The sequence below is a fragment of the Herpailurus yagouaroundi genome, unplaced genomic scaffold, assembly GCF_014898765.1.
Source record: "Herpailurus yagouaroundi ecotype Mexico unplaced genomic scaffold, PumYag 163, whole genome shotgun sequence".
Classification (NCBI taxonomy): Eukaryota; Metazoa; Chordata; class Mammalia; order Carnivora; family Felidae; genus Herpailurus; species Herpailurus yagouaroundi.
This window is the reverse complement of record NW_024412404.1, coordinates 25,792,118-25,810,937: the sequence shown is the minus strand read 5'-3', so window position 1 is coordinate 25,810,937 and position 18,820 is coordinate 25,792,118. Positions and strand designations below refer to the sequence as shown.

At 38.8% G+C, this 18,820-nt stretch overlaps 1 protein-coding gene and 1 long non-coding RNA gene across 7 annotated transcripts in view; one reads left to right on the top strand and one right to left on the bottom strand.

The window, feature by feature from the left end:
* Window positions 1-10,941, top strand: part of LOC121036901 (uncharacterized) — a 13,642-nt gene extending 2,701 nt beyond the window's left edge. Inside the window, exon 2 of the long non-coding RNA XR_005793525.1 lies at window positions 10,530-10,941. This is a non-coding gene — a long non-coding RNA (uncharacterized LOC121036901). The remainder of the gene's footprint in view (window positions 1-10,529) is intronic.
* SHLD2 (shieldin complex subunit 2) overlaps window positions 1-18,820 on the bottom strand; it is an 85,537-nt gene that overhangs the window by 25,408 nt on the left and 41,309 nt on the right. For all 6 annotated transcript variants that reach the window (XM_040485644.1, XM_040485642.1, XM_040485647.1 and 3 more), the window contains 2 exons: window positions 8,635-10,170; window positions 4,410-4,517 (listed from right to left, as the gene is read on the bottom strand). In XM_040485644.1, coding sequence (XP_040341578.1) covers window positions 4,410-4,517; window positions 8,635-10,165 — 1,639 coding nt within the window. In that variant the 5' untranslated portion in view covers window positions 10,166-10,170. The remainder of the gene's footprint in view (window positions 1-4,409; window positions 4,518-8,634; window positions 10,171-18,820) is intronic.

The following is an 18,820-nucleotide window of genomic DNA, read 5'->3' as shown; positions in this document are numbered from 1 at the left end:
AGAAAAGAAAGAAAAGAAAAGAAAAGAAAAGAAAAGAGAAAAGAAAAGAAAAGAAAGAAAAGAAAAGAAAAGAAAAGAAAAGAAAAGAAAAGAAAAGAAAAGAAAAGAAAAAAATAATGGGGCACCTGGGTGGCTCAGTCAGTTAAGCATCCTACTTCATCTCAGCTCATGATTTCACGGTTCATGGGTTCAAGCCCCAAATAGGGCTCTGTGCTGACAGCTCAGAGAATGATTCTGTCTCCCTCTCTGCCCCTCCCCACTCATGCTCTGTCTCTATCTCAAAACTGAATAAACGTTAAAAAGAATTTTTTTTTTAAGGGGCACCTGGATGGCTCAGTCAGTTAAATACCTGACTTCGGTTCAGGTCACGATCTCACAGTTCATGGGTCCAAGCCCCTTGTCAGGCTCTGTGCTGACAGCTCAGAGCCTGGAGGCTGCTTCAGATTCTGTGTCTCCCTCTCTCTCTGCCCCTCCCCCGTTCATGCTCACTCTCTCTCTCTCTCTCTCTCTCTCTCTCAAAAATAAATAAATATTTTTTTTAAAAATTTTAATTTTTAAATAAAATATAATAATAAAAATAATTTAGTTATGCATAGTATTCCACTGTGGAAATGTAACACAATTTAATCAACCATTCTACTATGTACAGGCATTCCAATTTTTCCCTCTTGCAATTACAAATACTGCCTCATGTTGTTATAATCGTATCTTTAGGACAGATTCCTACAAGTAGGCTTGCTGGGTTGAAAGCTGAGTACATACGTACTTTGTAATTTTGTATCACCAAATATCTCTCCAGAAACTGCAGCAATTCTCATTGCCTGCAGCAATGTGTCAGAGGGCCTGTTTTCCCACAGCTTCATCAACAGCATGTGTTATCATATTTTTAAATTTTTGCCAATCTGATAGTAAGAAATAAAATTTCTGTGTAGTTTTAATTTGAATGACTCAGGTCTTTTTCCCATTTTCCTATCAGGTCCTTTGTCACTCAATTTGTAAGAGTTCTCCCTATACTAGGAATATTAGCCTTTCGTCTAGGTGTATGTTGCAAATATTCTCTCCAAGTCTGCCGATTGTCCTTTGGCTTTGTTAATGGTGCTTCTGGGCATGCAAAATTTTATTTTTCTACAGTCAAATTTATCTGTCTTTTTTTTCTTTAACTGCTTCCGAATTCTGAGAAATAATAAGAAAGTGTTCCCTACATCAAGATGATAGAGAAATTCATCCATGTTTCCTTCTAGTAACTGAATGGTTATATTTTTTATATTTAGATTTTTAATCCATTTGGAGTTTATTCTTCTATTTTGTGTGAGATACTGTTCTAATTTTGTCTTTTTTCGAAATGGCTACCCAGTTGCCTCACCACCATTTATTAAAAAGTTTACCTTTACCTCAGTGATCTCAGATAACATCTTTGTCATATACTAAATTATATGTATACAGGTCTAATTCTGATCTTCCTGTTCTATTCCACGGGTCGATTTGTCTATTTATGTACCAGTATCACACTGTTTTAATTATAGAGGCTTTACAGTTTAATGCCTGTCTCGTAAGCATGGTCCCTTGTGCTTTTTCTTTTTGAATGTTTTCCTGAATATTCCTGCATGTTTGTTTTTCCATATGAAGGTTAGTATCAAGTTGTATATGCCATAGCATGGCTTCCCAATATTGTTATTGAGACGGCCCTGAATTTATAAATTCACTTATGGAGACCGGATACCATTATAATGTTGAGTCACCTTATTCAGGAACAGGGAATGTTGTGCTTCCATTTCTTCTTGTCTTTCTTTCTTTCCGGAGTGTTTAAATTTTTTTCCTTATATAGGCTTTGAAAATTTCTTGTTAAATGTATTCCGAAGTATCTTCTTTTTTGCTTTCACCAATGACTTTTGCCCTACCATCATGTCCTCTGTTCAGTGTTTGTGTATGGAAGGCTAGTGACGGTTTCAACATTAATTTTAGTATCCTGTTGCACCACTGAATTCCTTTATCATTTGAATTGATTCTTTGGTTCCCTGGAGTGTTTCTGATATGTTATCAAAGCATTTGCACATATAGTTTTTACTCTTCTTCACCCATCCAGATACCTCTGCTTGTCTAGTTGTATTGGTTGATAACTCCAGTATCATGATAACGAGCAACGAGCAGCAGAAATAGTGTACATCCTTACCTTGTTCCGGATTTTAGTGGAAATGCCTCTAGTGTTTCTCCATTAAATAAAATACTGGCATTAGGACTAAATACATCCATTTTAGTGACACAGTATCAACTGTATTGTAACTGTTACCACTGTATTGATATTATATTTATTGATCCTGAAGGAGAAAGTATCCCTCAACTCCACTTCCTGGAGAGCTTCTTATGATAAAGGGGTGCTCAATTTTGTCAATATTTATGGAAATAATCATACAATTTTTCTTTCCATTTATTAATATGGTATATGATAGTCATAGATCTTCTAATATTGAAACACATCTTTCCATTTCTGGAAAAAATCTCACTTGGTCATTATTTCTTTAAGGTAGTGTTAGATTTGGTTTACTAATATTTTGTTTAGACTTTGTATGCATGTACAATACTAGTCTGTATTCTTATTTGCAATGTCTTTCTTTGGTTTAGGTGTCAGTGTCTTACTTCATAAAAGGAATTAGGAAGTTTCCTTCTTCAATATTCTAGAAGAATTTTCAGAGCACTGGAACTATCTGGTCTCTTGGTAGAATTCTCCTGTGAAACGATGTGAGCCTGGCAACATTTTTGTATAATTTTTAAACTAATTTTGAATAATTTTCTCTATTTCTTCTATAGAACTGGTCTGTCTAAGCTATATCTCAAATCCATCCATTTCTCATTATCTCTGCTGGCCACCCATTATCTCTCAACCTCGACTACTACAGTAACTTCCTAACTCCCTAATTCAGCTCCATGAGCAGCCCTTCGCAGCCAGATCTATGGTATTCCCATCTCTGCCCTTTGTTAGTTTCCGTCATAGCATTCATGATCACCCTCATGTCTATAGGTTCTTCCTTATCGGCCCGCCACACAGGGACATCGGCGCCACGAAGGCTGGCACCAGGGGGACACTGTTCACCACTGTACCCCCAGTGCACAGTGCCTCAAACAACATCAACACTTCATACATATAAACCGGGTAGGTGAAGAACTCAACTTTAGTTATTTTATGAGATCATGTCAGTGCTGATTTTCTGCTGACTAGTTTCCCTCGGAAACAGGGAAATCTTAACCCTTTCCAAACACCTTTGTTATTGTTCTAACTGTTGTTACTCTCTTCTACTTACCCTGCCTTCCTTTGAGAATACTCATTATTCACGGGTTGGAATATGCTGTACCTTCCATACATGCCACACAACTTTCTTGTTATTCTAATTTATCTCTTGTAAAATCAGTGTATTCTTATGTACTCATGGCTATCTTTCTATGACACTGTTTCAGTATTCCATCAAATACATTTTGCTTACTATTTCTCCCATTAATATTTCTGTATTGTTATTATATATTACATGCAGGTTCAATACCTCATGGTTCAATATATTACATGCAGGTTCAATACCTCACGTTTAATCTTCACAGCAACCCTATAAGCTACGTATGTATTTTAATTTCCATTTCACAGATGAGGAAACAAGGGTACAACGAGGTTAAGTAACTTGCCGGAAGACACAGACTGTGCAAGTGGTAGGGCCAGGATTCAAATCTTGCTCTGACTCCAGAGACTATAACTACCAGTTTATACTATCTCCCTTACTTTGTTTTCTTTTTTTTTTTTTTTTTTTTTTTTATTTCTTGGAGAAAAAGATAGCTTCTGGGCTCTTCAGTGCTGATTTTAAAGAAGAGAAAATGGATGTCAGAGAAGGAAGGTAGTCTTTCCTTGCAGTTCTGGACTGAAGAACAAGGATTCAAACCACAACTGGCTGACTGGGAGGCCCAGGCTTTTCTCACGACCTCAAGGGTTCCTAACCAGAGGCTGGGGAACCCCACAGAGAACTTTAGCCTGGCAACAGAGAACTTTAGAGGTCCAGGGAACCATTTGGAGTTATGTGCAAAATTCTGTGTCTATCTACCTAAGTCTATTTTTCTGGAGAAAGGGCACATAGCTTCTCTAAGAGAGCTAGGACTCCCTAAAAGGTTAAGAACTACCGCTATGTGGAAACTCTAAGAAAAGTAAGAAAATGGAAACTGAACCCCAATATTTCTTAAAACAAATATGATTTACAACGTACAACTTTATTTTTATAAATTCTATTTTCAGTCTTACTAAAGAAAATAAACCAATACTGTCCAGCTAACCTGTTTAGAAAACATTTCGTAAAATTACTATTTTAACTTTTTTTTCTAATATGTATATATACTTTTGAATACTAAGAAATGATTACATTTAAAACGTGTCTTACATTCTTCAGACTGGACAGACGGGTAACTCCCAAGATTTAATAACTGACTGGTAAAAGTTGATTGTAGTACTGTCTCACCAACCCAATGATCTTCATGAACAGTAACATCTAGACAGGGGGAAACAAAAGTTCTGATCATGTCATAAATTCCTTCACACTGTGGTTAACTTGCCAATCATAGCAAAATATTATTAACATCTCTCACAGGCCAGGCAACTAAAGTTCAAGTGGGTTAAATCATCTGCCTAAAGCCACAAAATGATAAAATAGCAACAACAGAATTACTTCTGTATATTCAAACACTATCAATATGGAAGCTCACTGCTCCACAAAGAATGGTTTAATGGCTTTTGTTCATGTAAAAAAAAAAATGTTATAGTGTCTATTTTGAGAAATTAAAAGGAAATCATTTAGGGGCAGGAAGCAAAGTAATGGTTCCAAAACAGTAGTGTCTAACAGAGTAAATAAATATACTAAATATACCAACAGGTAGAAACAATTTCAAGTAGAGCAAAACTGTAAGTTAGAGACAGAGACATATCAATCTCTGGAAGAATATAAACAGTGCATAAAAGAATATAAACAGTGCATAAAATGCTAGAGGTATAAAGATATCCTAATAGTAGCCAATTTTTGAGATAATAAGGAAGAAAAACAAGGATGCACACATTCCAAGTAGTCACTTCCAAATTTACAGCCAGACACTTTCCCCAGCTTCAAACCCACTTACCCATTTATCCACAACTGCCTCACGGACATTCCTGACTGGATATTCTATTGGCTCTCCAAATTCAAAAATTGCTCAAACCTGCTTTTCTTCTCACATTACCCATCTCATTTGTTGGCACTGTGGAGCTAGCCAGGTAAATTAAAATGTGAAGTCATCCTGAACGTCTACCTCTCCCTCCCCACCTTCTGTCTCCAAACCCCCACCTGCTGAACACTGCCCCCTGAGTCTCCCCGCCGGCCCTTGACAGTGCTATTTTATATCGTGCATTCCTTTCTCTCCTGGTAGGTCCCCTTCCCACCTCCAATCCATGTCCCCCAGGGCCAATGAGTAATTTTTCACGAACATTAATGTGATCCATTAACTAGTTTAAAAAACACTCAGCTCCCCTCTGCCTGCTCAGAAATAGCTAGGACAGCATTTTAGACTCTTCATAATCTGACCATCAGGATGCCTGCTCTTCAGGAAGGAACAAGTAAGAAATTTCAAGGACAGGCTTTGGAAAACTAGGTTGTAAAACCTATGTTGGGTTAGTGACTTGCTAATCACTGGTGACAGGGTGGAGTAGAATCAATGGCCCAGCCCTTGCCTCCTGGCTGTCCTGATTCCCTCTCACTTATATGCCCTAGAGCCTCTCCTATTTGTTCTTAAAAATCTGTGGTTTCTTGGGGCGCCTGGGTGGTGCAGTCGGTTAAGCGTCCGACTTCAGCCAGGTCACTATCTCGCGGTCCGTGAGTTTGAGCCCCGCGTCAGGCTCTGGGCTGATGGCTCAGAGCCTGGAGCCTGTTTCCGATTCTGTGTCTCCCTCTCTCTCTGCCCCTCCCCCATTCATGCTCTGTCTCTCTCTGTCCCAAAAATAAATAAATGTTGAAAAAAAAAATTTTTTTTTTTAAAAATTAAAAAAAAATCTGTGGTTTCCCACAGATAGGGCCCAAGGTCCTCTTTGAATTCTGGTCAGCAGTCTCCCGTAGACCATCCTTACTTACAGCATCTCTTCATTCTATTGCTGAAAGTCTAACAGCAAAAGGTCAACTGTGTTACTGAATGGAACGTGATCTAGAATACATCTGCTGTGGGAAAATTTTCAGTTTTGGGGTGTATATCAGTAGATAGTATGAGATATCCAACATAGAGATATAATAATGTACAATTGGATGCTGTTAATTAAAATAGGATTTTACCTACAAATTTCTATGTAAATATAATTTTACTACCTAATTAGGAAAGTATAGGTTTCTCCGTTTTCCATGAAGTTTCCATCTGTCCGCACAAACAAAAGAAACTTATTCAGAAATTGGTGAACTAGATTACTTTACTAAGGAAATAAGGTAAAAGAGGGGGAAAAAAAAACCCTGATATTATTTTTAAAGGTGCTGATAGAAATCATCTAAATATCCTATAATGAGAAAATGGCTAAGTAAAGCGGTAAAGTCACTTAACAGGAAGTTACCTAGTTGCTAACAACTGTATGGACACTAGGGGAAAACACAGAGATGGCAGGTCTGAGTTTCCATCTGCCAGGAAAAGTCCTCCTATGGGGCCCACACAGTGACAGTAATTGCCTTGGTAAAATAACCAGTCCAGGGCTCAGCTCTCTCTTTATAGTCTGGGGAATCTGATTTTGTCAGCATCCCCAAAATAGATTTCAGCTCTGCAACATAAGCTCACATTAAACAGGTTCATGAGACAAACAAAAAAAACTAGAACACAATTTTTTTTTTTTAAATTTTCACTGAGGCATTAATTGCCACAGAAACAACATTGGCAGCCAATTCTCACCTTGTAGGCAGTTTCACACCTGGGAAGCCAGATCGTAAGCAAAGGGCAGCTCAGTGAGCACTGAATCAGAACAGAGGGAGCTGGATGAACCGCCTTGCCAACAAATAAGATGACATTGCCAGTGGGACGGGACCGTGCTGGGCCTACGGGTTATAGCCCACGTTTATCTCCTTATTAGAGGCTGCACCTGATGTACAGCCTGATGCACCTAATGTACAATAGCCAAGGCTCTCATTCCCCCAGCAAGCCATTAGGTGGGAACCACTAATGATTGCCTTCATGTTTTCTTTTTCCAAGCTTCTAAGGCTCACCCACTCTTCTTCTCTACCACATTCTTTCTTTAGACACGTTATTGAGCTTAATCAGTTTCCTCCCAGTCTGGGACTCATCCTTAAAATGACTGGTATCTCTGGTCTAATACAATGTGTATTTATTTTCAATTAATGAAGAACCTGTAACACAATGTTAGATTTCTTATGTCAGAAAAAGAAGCAAGGTAAAAACCATTCCTTGGAAGGTATTATGCTAAGTGAAATAAGTTAGTCAGAGAAAGACAGATATCATATATTTTCACTCATATGTGGAACTTGAGGAACTTAACAGAAGACTGGAGGGGAAGGGAAGAGGGGGAAAAAATAGCTACAAACAGAGAGGGAGGGAGGCAAACCCTAAGAGACTCTTAAATACAGAGGACAAACTGAGGGTTGATGGCGGGGGAGGAGGGGAGGGCACCTGTTGGGATGAGCACTGGATGTTGTATGTAAGCGATGAATCATGAGAATCTACCCCCAAAACCAAGAGCACACTGTACACACTGTATGTTAGCCAATTTGACAATAAGTTATATTAAAAAAAAAAAAAAAGAATGTTCTTAATGATTACAAGTATATAGTAAGAGTATGGGTTCCAGAGTCTAGGTGAAATCCCGGCTTTGCCACTTCCTAGATGTGTGAAACTGGGTAAGTGGCTTTACTTTTCTGGGTCTCAGTTTCCTCAAAGTAAAAAATGGGGATAATAATCCATACCTTTTTCATACAGTTGTTGTAATGAGTTGACATACATGCAAAGTTTAAAACACAAAATAAGTTCCCAATAAACATCAACCATCCTCTGCGTACGTATACACATTCTAAGGAGCACAGGGAGAACAACGGGACGGTAACTCTCCGAAACATTACCGGTGGTGACATGAGGCTGGTTTACTATCAAAAGGTCTTCCTTTCCACATTTCCAAATGTGATTAATACAATTTTAGTAATTAAAAACACAACAGAAAATCTGTCTCTGATCCCTCACTAAGAATGCAATGTGCACAGCATTATCAGGGAGTAAGGAGTAGAAACACTGTCCTTTCATAAGACTGCTAATATAAAGAAAAAGCTTAAAAATAAGACACACGTAGACAAAGCCATAAGAAAACAAAGAGCAAGCCTGATGATATGACCTGATTGCTAACAGAGCGAATGAAGGAAGGGTGCGACCAGGGAAGGCTTCGTAAAAGAGGAGTGGAAGGGAGGTTCAGAACAAAGCAGACTAGAGCACAGGCCCAGATACAGCAAAGCACAGGATACAGGGCAATGGTTAGGAGACCAAAGCAGATGCTGGAAGGGGCTGGACCACGCTGGCTCCCACAGAGGCAAACGGTAAAAAGGCGGGGTAAATGTGGGAGTGCAGAAAAGCCTACAGCTTTAAGCTACCACTATCCCATGATGACCTTACCTGTGAGCAAAATTATATCTCCAAGAAACACTGTAAGTGCCCAAAATGCTGCAGTCCTCCACAGAACGACCTTCTTCTTAATTTCTGATTGGTCAGTTACCACAATCGTTGCTAAAGGCACTTGAGAGCCAGAATTTGGCCCAGATTTTATATTTATTTCTTTCACATGACATGGAGATAATACCATGACTAAACAATTATACTTCCGACCTTTAGAATCACAATTTTTTATTAATGATGTCTTTTTAATCCCCTTAAAACTAGACACATGCCTCTGGCCCACTGCTGCAGTAGGATCTCTTGCATCAGAAACCAACTTAATTTTCTTGGATGGTTGGAAGGCTTTAGACAGAGCTTTGGAATGGCCCAATTTATCTTCAGAGGTCCAACCTCTTTTAGTAGAACTTTTGTGGAAGGTATTTAGTTGGGAACACAGGATTCCTGAGCAATAGGACTCAATACATACATCACTGGGGGGCACTTTGTCTTCAAAATTGAAAAGTTCCTGAGATCTTATATTTTCTTCAAGACCTTTACCAGGCTTCACGTGAGTGTCACCACTTTTTGTTTCAGGACAAATAGGACTGAAGAGTTCAAGGGAATGTGCTTGGTTTTGTCCACTTTCATCTCCTGCAAAATCATTATTAGGCTGAATCAAATTATCTTCAGTTATCCTTATTTCCCCATGACTTGCCTTTGGTTCAATCTCCACACTTGTGGGCCCTTTATTTCTAGAATTTTGTCCTTTATACCTCCTCTGAGATAAAAGAACAACCTGGCTGGCAGTCATTATACTAAGAAATTCAGTATCAGTAGATATTTTAAGGTCTGAGACCCTTCTAACAGGTTCAGACCTTGGCTTATCTTCCGTCTTCAAGGAAAAGAACCCTAGACACTGGTTTTGTCCCTCATAATGTCCGGTTGGCACACATTCTGTTTCAACAGCTCCCGGCCCTGTATGAATGTGTTCTGTACCACAGACCAAATCCAGTGCAGCGGCATGCTTATGATCTAACTGAAAGACATTTTTTTGAAAGTTTTGACCACATGTATTTGACTGATCTTCGTGCTGTTCATCTGTGATTTTCTTGTTGTCACCGAAAAGCTTTGGATACTTTTCTCCTTCAGTTAAATGCTGAACTCTGCCCTTAAGTTCACGTATTTGCACATCAGAACTAGTTATATCACTCACCCCTAAGAGGTGACTCTTCTGGGATTTTCCAGTCTCCGTTTCAGAAATACAATGTGTAAAGTCTTCTTTCACATGAACAGGTTCATTCATCGCCTTTGTTAAAAAATGACCACGAGGGAGATCTGGAGGGCCAACAGCTTCTAGGATTTGATAGTCTTCAAGAGTTTCGTGCATGCCTTTTTCATCCCCTGGATGTAAAGAACGGTGATTGTATAAAAGTTTAATTTTTTTCCAGGGGTCATCATCGGATATTAAAGAAGTTCGCTCCTGTGACATTGTCATGTTCAGTGGACCACCTGGGGCACCCCAAAAAATGTGGACTTGAGATCCTCCACTCATAGTTTCTGAAAAAAAATTTAAATGAGTATTTTGTCAGATTTTTTATATATTAACTTATTATATGCCATCAAAAACATAATAAAGGTTGTTTATTTTGGTATTCCATTAAATTACGAAAGGCATAAATATACAAGAAATCATAAAGGGAAATCAAAATAGCCAGAAAATATCCTCACATGAAGACTCTTTAATACATTAAAAGGGATACTTAAAAAAAGACTACAAAAAAAATAAAGCTAAGTACACTGACATCAAATGGTGTTTAATTACATTTAAATAACAAGTTAGTAGAGAAGGAAAAACAAAGCATTGGTTTAATTGTACTACAGTCACCTTTAAATTTCCTGTTTTCTTTACTCCATAGACTATCTCAGTAACTTTGGGGCCTCCTTCCTTCAACTGTGAACTCAGTTCCCAAGACCAAAATAGAAGGTTCAAACGGGAAGCAAGAGAAAATTAAAAAAACTGAGGCTTGAGGCCCTCTTCAAGATGTAGAAGTGACTGTCATCTATGCTCACTCCAATCTGTTAGCATAATAATTACTTCTGTATTTTTAAATCTTCTCTGAAATACAAAGAATTAAGAGTAGTCATTTTGTAATACATGGATAAAAGAAACTCGTTATAATTTAAACTTTTTTCATTAACTGTGGCACCTGATATAAGTACATCTACGAAAGCATCTTATTCATTAAGGTAAAAATGAAGAATTGTACCATGATTTACTTGATCATAACTGACTTTCAAAAGGAACTTATTAAAGAGATCCAGTCCGGGGCTCCTGGGTGGCGCAGTCAGTTAAGCGTCCGACTTCAGCCAGGTCACGATCTCGCGGTCCGTGAGTTCGAGCCCCGCGTCAGGCTCTGGGCTGATGGCTCAGAGCCTGGAGCCTGTTTCCGATTCTGTGTCTCCCTCTCTCTCTGCCCCTCCCCCGTTCATGCTCTGTCTCTCTCTGTCCCAAAAATAAATAAACGTTAAAAAAAAAAATTAAAAAAAAAAAAAAAAAAAAGAGATCCAGTCCTGGAGTTTGTTGAGAACTCTTTCACAGTGCTCCAGGGACAAAAAGATAGATAAGGCTCTTGACCTAAGGGAACTGTCAGCCTGGTTTTAAAAAAACAAAACAGAGGGGTGCCTGGGTGGCCTAGTAGTAGGTTGAGTGACTGAGGGTTCAACTCTTGATTTCAGCTCAGGTCATGATCCCAGGGTCGTGGGACTGGCCCATGTCAGGCTCCACACTCAGTGTAGAGATTCTTGAGATTCTCTCTCTCCCTCTGCCCCTCTCCCCCACTCACACACTCTCTTTCTCTAAAATAAAAAAGTTAAAATAAAATTAAAAAACAAAAACAAAAAGGAGGGAAAAATAGTGAGTGTAAACTAACATTCTCAAAATAATGTAATGGATACTATAGACTATAAACAGGAAACGACCATCAGCCAGGGAAGAACACAGCTACGGAAAGCAAGCATTGTGGCTAAGAGCACTTAAACAAAGGAAACAGCATCAGTAACAGGCAGAGTTATGAAAAACCATGGTATGACTAAGGACTTTTGATTAGAGTATAGGGTCCTTTGTAAAAAGAAAAGTTTTCAAATCGTGAAAAGTCCATATAGAAGTATGGAAGTATATAGGAAGGAGGAACCATCAAGAAATGACAACTATAATCTCCTGTCACTCTTATCCTTGAAGATTCACTCATTGTCACCTTTTCCAAATCTAATAATTTATCCAATTATAATTCTTATGATTTCAATATCAGTGTGGATGATCCCTGGCCTCTCGGCTCCTTGACCTCTTCTCCTCCATTGACTGTATTCTCCACCTTACCCCAGTTATCCATTTGTATAGTCATGTACCCTCCCATTATCAATAACTGCACACCCTTCCCTAAACTCAATTTTAAACATTCAACTCTCTAACTAGCTTCTCCCATCTTCCTACTCACTCCCTCTAAATGCACAACTCCAACAACTTTCTGAACGTGCGGGATCTACAACTGATCATACATACCACATTTTTACAGCTTCATTTCTTCACTTCCCTCCTTAACCAGCTCAGCTGCTATGGTCCATTATTATAATCACTCCCTAGCACACATCGCTAATTCTACTGCTCTCCTCACTAAGATATTTGCCCAGCTGAACTCAAACACTGGTTGAATCACCACCTACTCTGCACCTATAGCCCATGGGCTAGAAGTAACTAGGAAAAAAAAAATTACACCTTCATCTGAAAACTAGTCTCATTTTAAGTTCATTAGCACTAACTTCCAGGTGGTACCTAGGAATCTATCTTTCCCTATCTGCTCACTCACTAAGGAGCTCTTTCATACCTCTTCATTCTCTAAGTCTCCAGAATCTCTTCCCCAGTCCTCAAGTACAGCTGGTGACCATGCTACCACCATCTCCATTTACAAGCTCTCAACAACATTCCTACCAACCCACCCCTGTCATATTATATACTGTGCCCACCTTCCTGTTACTATGGATGGACCGTCCATGCTTCGATGCCAGGCCATCTCTTCCTCACTTAGACATTAGATCTTATTCCCTTGTGCTTCCTCAGGTTCCAATAATTCTCCCCTTCGCTCCTACGTTATTTTTTTGCTCCGTACTGGAGCATCTCCATCCACATAGAAACATGCTACCATTCCTTCTCATGTTGTTATTCCTCACCTTCTTTGCCGCTCCAACTGTTGCACCATTCTGCTCCCTTCTTCAGCAACATTCCTTGAGAGAATTGTCTATACTCCCTCTTCTCTCGTTCTCTCTTAAACCCACTCCTCTCAAGCTTTGGTCCAAACCACTCCACTAAAACAGCACATTTCGAGGCCCCCAATAACCTCCACATTGCCATGATGAGTCAACTCTCTATCTTCAGCTCACTCAGCCCATCAGCAGCATTTGACACTGCTGACCATGCCTTCCTTCTTGAACACTCTATTAATTTGGCTTTAGGGATACTACATTCTCTTGGTTCCCACTCCACTTCATTCTATTTCAGCAGTTGCTCCTTCTTGGTCTCCCCTGCTAGCTCCTCCTCATTGCCAAACTTCTTGCTCAGGGGCCTGTCCTTGGATCTCTCTCTGTGCTCACTCTTGAAGTGACTTCACTCAGCCTCAGGCTCTGAATACCTTCTATACACGAATGACTATCACAAGTTTACCTCCATCACAACCTTTCCTCTGAACTCCTGACTCTTCAACCCACTTTCTACGTACTCCCCACCACACAAAATGTCTAATAGTCAGCTGTGCAGAAAAGAGGTAACACAGTAAGGCCTGAGACTACCGTCATTAAAGACGACTTGCTTGCAAGGTGGGCCCAGGTTGGCATCTAGGAATTTAAATTCCAGGAGGGTTCCCACCATTCCTTGATAAGAATAGCTCAGCCTGCCTAAACTATCTATGTAAACAATGTTACAATGAGCTGGAAACATCAATGTGTGTGCTATGCAGATGGTAGCTACGTAACCAGCACTCCTTAGAGAAATGGCTGATTCCAGGTCTGGAGCAGGAAGAGTACAAAAGAAACCTGAAATATCTCATCACACCAGGCAGCAGTAAAACTAGCAAAGACTACTAGGATGGTGTCAAAATAACTCAGGAGCCAACTTAAAGAGGTTCCCACTGGCCAAAGTTGAGCAACCAATAAGAATAATTACCATAATAGGTTGAAACACACCAAATCACCAAATATGTTTAAGCCCATGAGTTCACAAAGATAACTAAAACAAGCTCACTTAGTGATCACCTTGAGAGGATATTGGTGACTAAGCAATTGTTTTAAAAGCTGGTGAGTGAAAAGAAACTTTATCCTTTCTTTACTAACAGTATTGTAAGATGACCAACTATTTAAAGAGAAGAAATCTCTCTTTACAGAGGTATCCTGCTAATAAACCAACAAATAAAAAAGAAATGACAGAAACACACCACTTTGCCACTCCTGATGAAGTAGCAGATTTTCTAGGCAATAAGTATAAGTGACTGCTAACATCGCAAGGTAGATGTCATAAGGGAGAATGGAGGGAATCTGTAGACTGAGATCAATTATAATGTACAGACCTTATTCAGATTCTGACTTGAAGACACAAATGTAAAAATACCTGTATTACAAGACAGCTGGAGGAACTGAAACTCTAATGTTTAATAACATTAAGGGATTATTGTTAGTTTTTAGTGGAATAACGATACCGAGGCTATGTATGAAAGAGTTACGTGCTAGAGACGCAGGAGTATCTGCAGGCAAGACAGCGTGACATCTCAGATTCCTTTAGAACACTGGGAGGGAGAGGGAGGGTGGGTGTAGATGAAGCAAGATGGGCCGTGTGTGATCAGGATGACGAAACACACAGAGGCTCACTGCACTAATCACTCTCCTTTTGTATGTTTCAAATATCCTGTAACACAAGTCTTCACTTCTGTGTTGGCTTTTTTTACTATTTTATTTTAGAGAGAGGGAGAGAGCACACACATGGCGTGTGCACAAGCAAACACAAGGCAGGGAAAGGGGCAGAGGTAGAGAGAGAGAGGATCCCAAGCAGGCTCCATGCTCAGCACAGAGCCCAATGCACGGGGCTCTATCCAACGACCCTGAGATCATGACCTGAGCCAAAATCAAGAGTAGGCCACTCAACCCAGGTGGCCCTCTTTGTTGTTGCTCTTAAGAAATACTGTTTCATACCCACAGGACTGCAAAAAGGTTTATGCAGAGATACCTAAGATTGGGGAACTCTCACACTGCTGGTAGAACAGGAAATTAGCATTCTACCAAATAATTCCACTTCCAAGTTTCTGCCCTGGAGAACTCCGGTCATATATACGTATACAAGAAAACATGTATGAGAATGATCATGGGATACTTTATAAGCAAAAAAAATTTGGAACCTAAAAGCCCTTGGAGAGGAGAATGGATACATCGTGGAATATCCAGAGAAAGATTACTGTACTATATGGCAGTAAAAAGCAGTTACAGGTCAGCATGGATACATCTTACAAATATAATTTTAAATGAAGGAAACAATTTGAAAAATATGTAACTTTTGGTATCAATATATTGAATATTTTTTGTGTTTTTTAAAATTTGAGTATAGTTGACACACAATGTTACATTAGTTTCAGATATCCAACTTAGTGATTTGACAAGTTTATACATTATGCTATGTTCACCACAAGTATAGCTACTCTCTGTATTGAATTACAATATATTCATTTTTAAATATGCCTGAGTATAAAACACCAGATTAGGGATTGTGGTTAACTTTGGGAGAGAGGAATGGGGATATAATAGGTAAAGAGTAAAAGGCTTGAACTGTTCTGAACATGTTTTTTTTTTGTTTTTTGTTTTTTAGTGTGGTGTGGTTAAAGAGGTGTTCCTTATATTGTTCAAAAATATTTTAATATTAAAAAATCCTAGAAAGAAAAACATTGAGAAGCAATATTAAGGATGATTTTTAAATTTTTTCTCTATTTTAAAAGTTTTATTGTGATGAATAATGAACATGCATTATTTTCATAATAATTAAATCCTTTTTGCTTGGTAATTCACGTTTTTCTTTTACAATCTTCAAACTGAATATGATGTTCCAATAGTTGTAGAACAAAGGACCCAAATCTAACATTGCAGAGTAAGAATTGAGCACAATGATGGCAGTTATTAATGCGTTAGCAGCTAAACAAAGATACACTGCAATTTTCAAGGTTCACAATAATGAATTATTACCATAGAAACAAAATTATAGTGTTTAGGTGTCAAGCTTTGACAAATAAAAGAGAAGTAAGCATCATTAATTACCATAACTACATATCCCACCTTTGTCTAATCCACAGAAAGAATAACCTGTGTAAGGAATAATTTATATGTTGGACCAATCAACAATTTACTACTTATATATCATTATCCAGATTGGCCACTAGGGGGCCCCCAAATAGCAGAGCAAAAACCTTCAAGTTGTGAAGATGTGTTCAAACCAAGCAGGAGAAATAAAACAGACTGACAAGCAGGTGAGAATACTTATTTTCAAATAAAATGTATAAAATTACTATGATAATGACCTCCCTTCTCTTAAATCTTTGGATTTCTCTCCAATGGTTTCTTCCCTTTAATCTCAAATCTTTAAAAAACAAAACAAAAAAGCAAACTTCTATTTTGTTTCTATGTTCTTATTTCCCATTTATTCTTCAACTCACTTAAATACAGCTCTTACTCCAAGCATCTTGCTAGAACACTTTTTACTATGAAAACCAATGCCCTCTAATAGCTAAATCCAAAGGTCAGTATTTGATCCTTATCTTACTACTACTTGAAACTGTTTGTAAGTCCCTCTTTCCTGAAACATTCTTTTTTTTTTTCCTGTGAGAGCATCAAATTGGAATTACTTTGTGCTTAAGAGACAGATAATTGTTGGTTTCTTCATTCAGTCATTCACATAACAAATACCTACTCAATACTATGTGCCAGACATTATGCTAAGTAGTGGGAACTCAGCGATAACAACAGGGAGTTTTAATAGTCTGATGAGAGATAAAATGACAATTCACAATAGTGACATTGAACTGCCATGGGATTAAATGCAGGGGTGTGCCTAGAAAGCAGAAGGTGGGGGCTACCAACCAAAATAGGACTGCCTATTATCTGCATTTTTCATAGGCTCTTTGGACTACAGTTAACGACAAAATTTTGAAACTAAATTTAAATAAATACAGAAAAAAAAAAGGAGTACAATACAGCCCCCAAGTCCCCTTGCCCCCACTCCAGCACAGGACCCAGGAAGGCAGCTTTAGTTGCCTTACCCAAGAGACACCAGCTACAGAACGTTTTTAATCTCCAGAACGTTTTTACAGAGAGTTTAAGACACTCACTGCTTCTGTGTCCTTACTTAACCTTTGCTCCTAAATGTCCTGCAAACGGACTTCTATTTCTTATCTCTGTTAAGACAACAGTGAAGTCCAAATTGTCAAATAAGCACTCACAGTACAGGACTACTCCAATCATAAAACTCTCTTTCCTTCGTTTCTAGAATGCTATGCTTTCCTGTTTCTTCTACCTCTCTGGTTCTTCTTTCTTTTTCCTTGGACCATCTTCTTTTCACTCCACACAACTCTGCAGAATTTCATCTAATCTCCTTCATTTAACTACTAAATATCCAATTATGCTTTACCAATCTATATTTAACCAACCACTCTCCCTATTATCAGACACATTTCTAGTTTCACTATATTTGACCCAATCACAGTAGATAAAAAAAAAAAAAAGCAACGTTCTATTTAGCTTTCTTGAAGGGAAAATCTGACTAAATGACCTTATATCTAGCCTGGATTACACAGTCCTTCGACTCAACTCTAGTATGGTTTATGGTTACAGGGCCATGAGGCCATAAGTCCCCAAGATTTAGAGCTCTATGTGCCCTCTAGACAGGGGAGGATGGGGAAGTGCACAGAGGTGACACAGGGCATCTTGAGAGTTCAGAAAAGATCTCCTGGGAAAAGAGATGTCTGAAATGAATCAGTTCTATAAAACAAAAGTGTGGAACTTCCCACACACACACCAAAAAAAATGGGCTAGAAAGTATGGTCCTGTTAATTTAAAAAACAGTAATTTTGGGGCGCCTGGGTGGCTCAGTTGGTTGGGCGTCCGACTTCAGCTCAGGTCATGATCTCGCGGTCCATGAGTTCGAGCCCCGCGTTGGGCTCTGTGCTGACAGCTCAGAGCCTGGAGCCTGTTTCAGATTCTGTGTCTCCCTCTCTCTCTGACCCTCCCCCGTTCATGCTCTGTCTCTCCCTGTCTCAAAAATAAATAAACATTAAAAAAAAAAATTAAAAAAAAAACAGTAATTTTTTACAAAGTCTTTATACCTAAGGCTGCTGCTATGAAATCCAGTAATTTATAGGAGTTGTGAGTATGTGAACAGGGGAATGGGATGTGGGCATCCTAGGTGAGGGCAGGGGAAACAAAATATTTATCAAAGCAAAAATACACAGACTGGAGAGTTGTTATAGACAACTGATAAATTTCAATGATTCTAGGATATGTTTTGGGTGTACTCAGAGGGTTAAAGCTCATTAAGATACCAGATGAAACTTGCAAGTACATATCCATTACTGTAGTTAATAATTACACAATTTCTCAATCTGCAGAAGGCCACTTCAGTCAGAAAGACCAATACAACCATAATCCTTTATCTTTAGAGTGGTCAGAGTCTGATGAATGGGTCAAAGATTTATAAAGCAGGATGAACTGTATCAGCAAGTTTTGTCTTTGCAGAACACTGCAACTAAAAATGCTTATTACAAAATATATGTGGTTTAAAGAGAGTGCTTTCTCCATCTTATTACCAACCTATAAATTTAAGTTATAATGCTTTTGTACGTCTATTTTACCAAAACCAGTAAGCATCATAGATATTCAATAGCATCAAATGACAAAATGAAGAGTCAAGACAGGACTGTAATGAGAAACATGGGTTTTAGAGTAGGGTATATGGGTTACAACCCTATTCTATGACTTTACTAAAAATGTAAACTTGGGGGCGCCTGGGTGGCGCAGTCGGTTAAGCGTTCGACTTCAGCCAGCTCACAATCTCGCGGTTCGTGAGTTCGAGCCCCGCGTCGGGCTCTGGGCTGATGGCTCAGAGCCTGGAGCCTGTTTCTGATTCTGTGTC